Source organism: Salvelinus namaycush, chromosome 28 (assembly GCF_016432855.1).
Source record: "Salvelinus namaycush isolate Seneca chromosome 28, SaNama_1.0, whole genome shotgun sequence".
In the NCBI taxonomy this organism is placed as follows: Eukaryota; Metazoa; Chordata; class Actinopteri; order Salmoniformes; family Salmonidae; genus Salvelinus; species Salvelinus namaycush.
This window is the reverse complement of record NC_052334.1, coordinates 23,841,725-23,853,145: the sequence shown is the minus strand read 5'-3', so window position 1 is coordinate 23,853,145 and position 11,421 is coordinate 23,841,725. Positions and strand designations below refer to the sequence as shown.

Here is an 11,421-nt window from a genome sequence, read left to right as displayed (position 1 = left end):
GCAACACAGTCTGAATCTCTTGAATGTTGTGAATTAAATTAATTCTTACATTTGTAAACACTCAAACCTATTGCTGACAACTTTGACTATACTTTATGCACCCACTGATCACAAATTAACTTGGGCCAACAATTGATAATGCCAAAGTCTGTGATCATGATTTCTTTATTTGCATACAATGTACACTTTCTTGAGTTGAAAGCCATATCCAGGAACATTTTAAATCCTTTGGACAAAGGAAATTGTATCTAACCTGACCTGTAGATGCACTGCCCTCTAGTGCTTGACAGACAATCAGCTTCACCTTTGAAAAATGTTTTACCAGCAGATGGCGCAATGGTAGTGCCAGAATCCTAGGCTACGGTTCAAACTCACAAAAGACACACCCTCGTCAATTTACCCTCGCCTTATATCATTGGGGAATCCCTGTCGCCATCTTGGAGGGCGGTCCAAATAATTAGCCAAGCAAGGGAAGTTAGCAACGTAAGGCCCTCAGCCCTCGTTTTTAGTCGAGTTTGCGAGTGTACTCCATGTTTGCGACCCAAACACTTAAAAGACACACCATATCTCCTCAGCACTCAAATTAAGTGGACACTTCTGATGACGTGTGACGAATATACACTTGCAGGGCGCGGGAGGAAGGAAGATTTTTAAATGGACCACCCTTGGCCGGAAATTCGTCACTCGTTCATCCCGCGATGATCGTGTTTTCAGCCACCGATAACTTGTGGGTGCTTTGCTACTGTCAATTATGAGTGCATGTCTACTTATATTAAATATATAATTATTAATATACGCCTACTGTATGAGAGCTAGCAAATGAATTAGCTAACTTACGTTAGCCTGCCTAGCTGGAACTTCTGAAGAAAGAAATGTTTTATTTCTACAATTTCCAAAAGATAACCAAACAAAGGACAGCCAATAGCTACTTTCCTTACTGAGGAATTGGCAACACTGCCCAGAGTGACCATAATTGTATACTCGCAAAGCCGACTAAAAATGAGGGCTGGCAATGCAAACTTACGATGCAAACTTCCCTTGCTTGGCTAATCATTTGGACCACCCAGATGGCGACGGGAGATTCCCCCAAGGGAATAAGGCGAGTGTAAGTGGACGAGGGTGTGTCTTTTAAGTGTTTGACCGCACTCTGGAAAAGATTAGCGTCATTGCAGGAACATTGACACTTCTGGTCTTCCAATTTTTGCCTTGAAAAAATGTGTATGATACGAAATCAATTATTTTTGCATAGTGCATAATCTTCAAATAATGTTACAAAAAATGTAAACTAAAGAGAATTACTACTTTATGTAAGATGCATAATATAAGGTGGCACACATTGATAAATGTTTGGAACTTAAGTAAATTAATGTAAAGAACATCACATTCTACAGAACCTATTGATGTAGCGTAAGAGTCTATATGCAGTTATTTATTGGATGACTGTGGTGTAAATGACTGTTGTGTAAATACCCACCAGCCCTATAAATTACATATTGTCTTACAGAGAAAAAATTATTCTATGTGCCGAAACCCTAGACCCACTCCAATTTGCATACCGCTCCAACAGATCCACAGATGATGCAATCTCTATTGCACTCCACACTGCCCTTTCCCACCTGGACAAAAGGAACACCTACGTGAGAATGCTATTCATTGACTACAGCTCAGGTTTCAACACTATAGTGCCCTCAAAGCTCATCAATAAGCTAAGGACCCTGGGATTAAACACCTCCCTCTGCAACTGGATCCTGGACTTCCCGACGGGCTGACCCCAGGTGGTAAGGGTAGGTAACAACACATCCCCCACGCTGATCCTCAACACAGGGGCCCCTCAGGGGTGCATGCTCAGTCCCCTCCTGTACTCCCTGTTCACTCATGACTGCACGGCCAAGCACAGCACCATCATTAAGTTTGCCGATGACACAACAGTGGTAGGCCTGATCACCGACAACGACGAGACACTCTATAGGGAGGAGGTCAGAGACCTGGCAGTGTGATGCCAGGACAACAACCTCTCCCTCAACGTGATCAAGACAAAGGAGATTATTGTGGACTACAGGAAAAAGAGGACTGAGCACGCCCACATTCTCATCGACAGGGCTGCAGTGGAGCAGGTTGAGAGCTTCAAGTTCCTTGGTGTCCACATCACCAACAAACTAACATGGTCCAAGTACACCAAGATAGTGAAGAGGGCACGACAACACCTATTCCCCCTCAGGATACTGAAAAGATTTGGCATGGGTCCTCTGATCCTCAAAAGGTTCTATAGCTGCACCATCGAGAGCATCCTGACTGGTTGCATCACTGCCTGGTATGGCAACTGCTCGGCCTCCGACCGCAAGGCACTACAGAGGGTAGTACGAACGGCCCAGTACATCACTGGGGCCAAGCTTCCTGCCATTCAGGACCTCTATATCAGGCGGTGTCAGAGGAAGGCCCTAAAAATTGTCAAAGACTCCAGCCACCATAGTCATAGACTGTTCTCTCTGCTACCGCACTGCAAGCGGTACCGGAGCGCCAAGTCTAGGTCCAAGAGGCTTCTAAACAGCTTCTACCCCCAAGCCATAAGACTCCTGAACATCTAATCAAATGGCTACCCAGACTATTTGCATTGCCCCCCCCCCCCCCCCCCCTTTTACACCGCTGCTACTCCGTTGTTATCATCTATGCATAGTCACTTTAATAACTCTACCTACATGTACATGTTACCTCATCTAACTGGTGCCCCCGCACATTGACTCTGTACCAGTACCCCTCTGTATATAGTCTCGCTATTGTTATTTTACTGCTGCTCTTTAATTACTTGTTACTTTTATTTCTTATTCTTATCCATATTTTTTTTAAACTGCATTGTTGGTTAGGAGCTTGTAAGTAAGCATTTCACTGTAAGGTCTACACCTGTTGTATTCGGCGCATTTGACATATAACATTTGATTTGATGTAAAAGTGGGGTTGAGACTCAGTAGGGTCTGTAGAATCTATATATGGTGTTATTTCATGGGGCTTTGAATAATACTAAGTGTTGATGGCCTTTTACCTTGTTAAAATTGGGTGCCTGGACACTCAACTGTACAAATAGCACTACAGGAAAAACGATTATTTGTGCCGATGTAAAATTGGGGTGGGGAGTACTCAGTAGGGTCTGTAGAATGTATATACTGTATGGTGTCATTTCATGGGGCTTTGAATAAAATGTTGCAGGCCTTTTACAACACCCATTCCATTTGCCACAATGCGAATCACTGTATACAGTGATGGAATACATATTGGCTTATAGAACAAAAACAGTTCTGGGTGTCGCAGTAAAAGTATTACAGGGAATACTCACGAGGGTCTGTAGCATGTATATATGGTGTCATTTTCACGGGTCTCTCAATAATACCGATTGTTGCTGGCCTTTTACTCCTCCCATTCCTTTGGTAAGATTCTTACTACCACTGAAAAACAAATAAAATGTTATAATGAAGCCCATTCTATCTAAACGGCATGTCTCAACTTCCCGCAACACCTGCCTTTAAAGGTAGAATCCTTAGTTGCTACGTCAATTGTTTTGACTTGTATTTTATTTTTGTATATTAATGATATACACGTATCTGCCTAAATAAAAGAAACATCAACATAAAGTGTTTTAGGGCGTTGGGCCACCACGAGCCAGAACAGCTTCAATGCACCTTAGCATAGATTATACACGTGTCTGGAACTCTATTGGAGAGATGAAACGCCATTCTTCCACTAGAAATTCCATCATCATAGTGTTGTGGAAAACGCTGTCACAGGCGCCGCTCCAGAATCTCCCATACGTGTTGAAATGGGTCTGGTGACTGAGACGACCATGACATATGGTTTACATCGTTTTCATGCTCATCAAGGCTATAAGGACACGCTTGACAACCGATATATTATTTCAGAATTCATTAAAATTAGGGTAAAGTTTGGCTTTCGGTTTAAGCGTCAACTGTGTCCTTATAATCTCCCCAGCAAGCTAGCTAACGGTATGCATAGTTGTTTAGGGCTACTTAAAGGAGCACTATTCGAGAGCGTGAGTACGCAGTCCGGTAAAATCGGAGAAAAGATCTCCGTGCAGTGTTTGGTCACCACTTCAGCTTGAACAACCAGCCGAACGGAGAATGGACAGCTATCAGGCTAGCTAGCTAGCTAGGTGAAATTCAAATAGGACATGTGCTAGCTATACATTTTAACTTTTTATGGATTTATTCCGAAAATTAGCTGTGTATTTGCTTCTCCTCGAGCTTTGTCATCATCCTAGTGAATGTATTTAGAAACCACAAGCTAAGTAATGCCTTGCTTTATGTGGCGCATCTCTAGAAATTAACGTTAGGCTAGCTGCATTTCCGAAGAGACTATGGGGGGGCTTTTGGTAAATGTTCGTTTAGGTAGCGAACAGTCATTTAAAATTCAGTTAAGTTTAGCTAGGTAGACATTATTGTTATGGCTATACCTACTAGTTTGCTACTGCTAGCTAGAGACGTTGCAACTTTGCGAGTCAACTTATTGGTTATGGCTAACTAGCTAAGTTAGTACGTCCTGTTTCCTCACATGGCCAGGCTAATACGAAATACAAAAGTCATTTCTCCCTCCCCTCAAGGTTCGTGTGGGACGACAGTTTCCTGTTTTCGCCAGTGTCCAGGTTGATTCGACCGTAACTTCTGGATTGTGAACACGAGAGGCGAAGATGCAGACTTTTTTGAAAGGCAGAAGAGTGGGTTACTGGCTCAGCGAGAAGAAGATGAAGAAGCTGAATTTTCAGGCCTTTGCTGATTTGTGCAGGTAGGCTACTTACTGTATGTGCTGACAACAATGTAGCTACTGGTGGTTACATTTCAGTCTACTGTACAGTAGTTACAGTCCTGGAGGGATACAGCCTACAATCTGGTGCGAGATACATTGTAGTAGCTAGTACTAGTAGTCGTGTAGCTATTTGTTACAAATATCCAGTCTTAAAAACATAGGTAATCACCTCTTTAAATGTGCCCAAATGGCGCTACTATTTTATTATGACCTCAAGAACCAAGTGTTGCATCCATCTTTTCTTGTTTTAACTAATTATATTTTGGAGGAGTACACATTTTGAACATTAATTGAAAAGGATATTACATAAATTCAGTGTGAGCTCAATTTGCATCTATCATGCAACAGTGTCTGCTGACCGTTTTGGAGCACTGTTGGGGACAAGTGATAGGCCAAGTGCATTTCTCAGTGTACTGCCTTTTTTTGTCGGAAACAATCACAGGGATTGTAGTAACCTGAGCAGTCTCACAATTTGAGCAACTTGAGCCTGCTGTGAGGTTGCCCGTTGGGCAGGTTATAAACAATAAATAAAAACATTTGAAAATAGTTTAATTGGTCCGTTTTTTTTTCTGGTTCTGTGTAAATAGCTACTTAGAATTTTCGACTAAGTGATCATAATCGTAAATAAGTGGCTGTCGGGTATGTTTTTAGATATGATGGGTTTTAACTGTCATCTCATTAGTCCCATGCTCTCTGTGACCTGTATCCTTTTAAGAGGCATATTTAAATTAGTCCTTTTCATGGTTGATTCAGTCTCATGTTAGATATGGTGTCCACCCACTTGCCTTTTACTCTCCTGTGTTTAGTGTTGCACGCTATACTGTTTTTTTTTTATATACTAGAAAATTAAAAACGTTTCGGTACTATAATTTGTTACTTTCGGTAGTTCTGTCAAATGTTTCTCAAGGATCAAGTCAGTCTGTCAGCGCAGCCGACTTTTTATAGTGCGCACCGTTTCTTCTCCATTTACTCATTGCTAGCCTGCACTGGGAGTATGGGCTGCACCATGTTAACTTCAGCGTAGCATGAGTTGGGAGCTAACACACTTGAATAATGTGACATGGCATGCAAAAGTTTCAAACTGTTCGCAAAACAATGTCCATACAAGCTAGAACCTTTACAATGGAAGAAGATACCTTTTAGCTTCCAGCTTTGTAGGCTAACTTTATTTTCTAGCTGACAGCTAACGCTAACATCAATTCACTACCCTAGTACTTTGTGATAACTCCGTAACTCAAAATAAGCTGATTTCAAAGCTGATTGCCAACAACTTTATTCATTCACTTATTCGGTCTCTCTCACCCAAAGTTATCTATTGCCTCAGCCTGCATTGTGAATGATGTGATTACTGGTTAGAGACAAGGCGGCAGGTAGCCTAGTGGTTAGAGCATTGGGCCAGTAACTGAAAGGTTGCTCGATCGAATCCCCGAGCGGACAAGGTAAAAATCTGTCGTTCTGCCCCTGAACAAGGCAGTTAACCCACTGTTCCTTGGCCGTCATTGTAAATAAGAATTTGTTCTTAACTGACTTGCCTAGTTAAATAAAATACCTTTGGCTGATTTAGACGGATAAAGTTAGAAACTAACGTTGAATGGAGCCTGACCTCAGCAGGAGCATTTAACTGAAATTTAAGCTAGCTATAATCAAAAGATGGGGTACTATAAGTTCTCATAACACAAATAGCTTTTTTTTTAAATAAAGAGTAGTGAGACAGACAGTGGTGAGTCAGGCTGCAATGGAGGCAATGGAGATACACAGAGAGAGGAAGTGTTGAAGCAAGCAGGGAGAGAGGTTAGTAGTACAGTGGTTCCCAAACGTGGGGTAAATAAGTAGTGAAACATGTATTATTGAGTAGAACATGCAAGGTAGTGATGAATAGTATGTTTATTTAATTTTTTATGCGGTTGTGGTGATATAGTGCCATCTTTTGGGAACTAGAAACAATAGCATAATAGGAACTATTACAAATGGATGATCCTTGAAAATAAATATTAATGCTTGAAAAAGTAATTAAAGTCCTTGAATTTAACTTAACACTGTGTACAAACCCTGAATGGATTTTCACCTCACAAGGGGGCTGATAAGCAACCTGATTGAGCCAGAACAGATTACAACGATGTAATCCACCAAACATTTTTAATCTCTTAACACTCCAACCAAAATATTTTCTCTGGAGGATGGCTCAGGTGTAATATGTAGGCTATAGGGTGGGGAGGTGCTGTTATGGCTGGTGTGTGTAGGCCAGGGATGGGTTTGGATTAGTTGTAGGAACAATCAAATGTTCTGCGTCTTGCCTACTCTCTTGGAAAATATAGTTCAGGAAAGTGACAGGAACACCTTGTTTCATGTAGTAGTAGGTCACGGGTTACCTCCTTGCTCTACTGTCTACTCCACTAATTGTTGGTTTGGAATGTGCATGGTGGCGTTGGCCTTACATACTCACCCTTCATGGTTGCTGCTAGCTGTAGTTCACGTTGCGGGCAATGGCCTGGAGTATAATTTCAGTTTGACAAAGTGAAAATGTGTCTGGGAATTCCTGTCTGGTTTCATTATCCCGTCACACAATCACTTTTACCTCATATCTGATGACAGGTGAGCTATTCTGCTCCGTCTCTCTTAGTTCTTCCTTTGTAGTGGGTTTTCCCTGCAGTGTGCTTCTTGGGAAAATATTAAAGGTCTTGTTTGAAGAAGAAAGGTGAAACATCCTTGTTATCTACTTCTGCTCCTGTATTGTAAAAAACAATGTGTTGTCATTTGCGCGCACACAGTGCAGAACATTATGCAACTGTACTGCAATATTTCTGTGACATTGGAATTATATAGTTAGCTCTCCAGTGTTGACATTACCATTGGGTGTGTTACACATTAGGTGTAAGCTCCATGCTCACCCACATGAGGGGAAATCAAGTTGTGGTAGTTTTAGACATTAACAACATTGGCTCGGTCTCCTAGTCACTAATTGCTGTATTTAATTGAATTTATATACTAACCACGTTTATTTTCATATGCACCTTAAAGGTTTATGACACAGTAATTAGTGTTAGATCAATGTCTGTTTTAGCCAGTAGAGTATGTCTGTCCCCAACATCTGCCTAGACTCCATTCAGCCCTCCCCACAAGAGTGCATCTGGGACACTGAGTGTTCCAAAATGGAGGTGGTCCTGGAGAGTTGTCTGGGCCAGCTGGTTGTGGGGGAGATCCCCGCTGGTCAGAGATGAGGTGTGGTGACGCTGTTGACGTTAAGGACTCCTGCTTTAATAATGCCCTTAAGCTGGCAGAACTGTTTACCTTTTATTAGGGAAATGAAATGACCCCCTGCCTCTGGACACAAGGGAAGCTCTGTCACTTCCTCCTGTCAGGACAGGGTTAGGGGGGTCTCTCACTCTGGATGCACACACAGGCGAACTGAATAAAGATCTGTTCTTCTTGGACTAGTGTTCCCCTGACCTCTCATCTTCCTGCCATCCTATTGGCTTGATGGAGAATTTGTTGTTGTGAACATGAACTTGTGTGTGTGCGCGTGAGCTTTTGTATGACTGTTTAAATGTGTGATTTGTAGGAGAGAGAGTTAAAAGCCGACATCACCCTGCACTATCAACTACTTCCTCGTGTGTCAAGCCCAAACAATCTTGGTCTTGGCAACTCTGCTTGCCTTATTAATCTTCCCTCCTTTCCTTTCGTCGCATGGTCCAGGCAACAATAGGAGAGTGCCGCCTATCCCTGAGCTAGGCTGAAACCAATGACCCCATTCACACCCCATGAAACGTGCCAGCTGCAGTATTAAATATCCACATTGTTGTAAATCAGTGAATGGCTGCTCTACTGTTACCATGGGGCTGTGGGAAAAAAACAGTGTTTTTGTTCTTGTAAAGATTTGGCAAGTCATTGGTGTAGTAGGGTTTGTTGTTTTACCCGTAGGCTATTGACCTATGTTTTGGAATTATTTTATTAGGTTATTTTTGTTGGCCATTTTTTACCTAATATTGAGTGACATGAACCTTTTGATGCTTTTAGTAGTCTCATTCAATGCTCCATTTCAACTTCATAGAGAGAGGACCCCACACTCGGAGAACCCAGTCTGAGGCCCGTCAGCACTATAATTTCACCAACTCTGTGGAAGATGCCATGTCTCTTCCTGTTTGCGTTTGGACCTCGTGCTTTCATTATAGAGAAATATTTGATCTAGACAATAGCTCACATCGAACCAGTGGGTTTCTACATGTCCCATTAACCTCTCTGCCTTGACAGATTTATAGGAAAGCTGTACCACTTTTATTGAAACAATAGAAGCGTGCCTAAGAACAGCCCTTAGCTGTGGTGTATTGGCCATATACCACACCGCTTGTACCTTTTTCTTTACTGCTTAAATTGGGACCATGCATAGGCTATATCAGGGTACGGCAACCCTGTTGTTTCTGGAGTGCCACAGGTATTGCAGGATTTTGTTCCAACTAGGCACCACACCTGGCCAACTGAGATAATTGATCAGTTCAGTGATTGCCTAAATTCAACACACCTGGTCTTCCAGGTCGGTTCAATCAAAAACATGATGTGCCTGCGGCGGTTGCCTACTGCTGGGCTATATGCATGGTCCAATATGTAAAAATTATTTTTACCAATATGTTATTGGGCTCATTTCTGGAGGTGAAAATTATATTTTAGATGGTGTCAGCATAATGTTTCATTTGGGAGCAATATGTCCTTTTAAAAAAGTCACCAGAACTGGTTCTCATTCCTTTTTCATAAACCTATATGTAATTTTTTTCCGGTTTTCTCCCCAATTTCGTGGTATCAAATTGGTAGTTAGTCTTGTCTCAACGCTGAAACTCCCGTACTGACTCGGGAGAGGCAAAGGTTGAGAGCCGTGCTTCTTCCGAAACACAACACAACCAAGCCGCATTGCTTCTTGACACAATGCCCACTTAACCCGGAAGCCAGCCGCACCAATGTGTCAGAGGAAACACCGTAAACCTGGCGCCCAGTGTCAGCTTGCACTGCGCCCGCCCCGCCACAGGTGTCGCTAGTGCGCGATGGGACAAGGACATCCCTGCCGGCCAAACCCTCCCCTAACCCGGACGATGCTGGGCCAATTTGTGCGCCGCCTGGTCACGGCTGGCTGCGACAGAGCCTGGACTCGAACCCAGAATCTCTAGTGGCACAGCTAGCACTGCGGTGCAGTGCCTTATACCATTGCGCCACACAAATTCTGCGGGGGGCACCACAGACACCCAAAACACTTACAGATATTTATATGTATAGGAAACACTGCGCATAGCCTAGTGTTCATGCTTTCACCCATGTTTGTATGTTCAGATTAGTTGGACTTGCATGTTCTCACTACTTGACGACCCCTAAGATCTTTGGATCACTTGTTTTTGATAAGTATGGAAAACATCCGCTTTTATACTACTTCTGCTTGGTTGGGCAGACCGAGGTGGATTTGAAAGACTCAAGTCTTTTAGAGGAGCATTGTGGTTTATTATGTTAGAGCTGCTGGAAGTCTCTTGCACAAACGCCACTGAGTATTTCTCTCGTGTAGGCTGTCTGCACGTTGCCAAGCAACCCACTTTTAAATTTTTATATATATATATATATATATGATTGCGCTTTGGGTAAAAAATGTCCTTCAAAAGTGAAGACATTCCCTGTCCCTGGACTCCCAGACTAAAGCAGATGGAGCTTATTTGGCCTTAACAGCGATATATTTATGAATTCCTATAACAAATTCATATTCTATTGTTGAATGTTATGCCACTGTGGTTTACATTCCCAGAATAAGATTTACTGTGTGTGTGTGTGTGTGTGTGTGTGTGTGTGTGCTAAATTGAAACAATAATGCCAAAGTCTGTTAGATTTAATATTATCCACTACATGCATAAGTGGAGCAGTTGAGTAGCCCTATGCCATTGTCAGTATGTTTTGTGAGACAGACTCAGGACTCTTAAAGTGGTGGGGGGTGCATGCACTTTCTATCTTGGTTTCCTTGCTGTCCATCTCTGCCCTTGATATCCATAACCTTTTGATGGTGTGAGATTCCCCATGCGATTGGGAGCCACTACAGAACGCTAGAACATACATTGGTGTGTGGTGACACAATAGTGTTTTTTTTATTCTGTTGTAATATGTAACACTGCAGGAGAAAGTGAATTTGTTTTAATGTCTGCAGAGGTGTCCGGTTCATCTGTTGGAGTTTCGGCAGTGTTCGCTCTTTCCCACCTCCACGTTTTGATGTTTAAATAATGAGTGAATGTATTTTGATTTATTTTTTCTTATCTGTCTTTCAGGAAAAGAGGAATAGAAGTAGTCCAGGTAAGTTCAATAAGACTTATAAACCCAATTATTGGGTACACTTTTTTTCACACATTTGTGCCTTTTTTAAATGGTTATTTAAAAGCTTCTGGAACACGTGGTTTCAACACGCTTGGAAGTTTAGGGTTTATCCATAGTAGAATGCTGATGGAATAGCCTATCCCTAGATATTTTTATTTTTTTACACGCCATATAATTTGTTCCTGTTGCCTGACAGAGATCTGGTGTTTGTGCCCAGAGAATTTTGTATTATGCTGGTGTGTACGGTGTGAGGCAGAGAGCGCATGGTTCATATCGCAGGGG

The 11,421-nt window shown here is 42.3% G+C and overlaps 1 protein-coding gene across 2 annotated transcripts in view; it reads left to right on the top strand.

The window, feature by feature from the left end:
• Positions 1-3,837: 3,837 nt before the first annotated feature.
• LOC120023839 (inositol-tetrakisphosphate 1-kinase-like) overlaps positions 3,838-11,421 on the top strand; it is a 66,329-nt gene continuing 58,745 nt past the window's right edge. Inside the window, exons 1-3 of one of the 2 annotated variants that reach the window (XM_038967957.1) lie at positions 3,838-4,159; positions 4,607-4,788; positions 11,094-11,118. In XM_038967957.1, coding sequence (XP_038823885.1) covers positions 4,694-4,788; positions 11,094-11,118 — 120 coding nt within the window. In that variant the 5' untranslated portion in view covers positions 3,838-4,159; positions 4,607-4,693. Of the gene's footprint in view, positions 4,789-11,093; positions 11,119-11,421 lie in introns of both variants that reach the window. The other variant, XM_038967956.1, reaches the window with a different exon arrangement.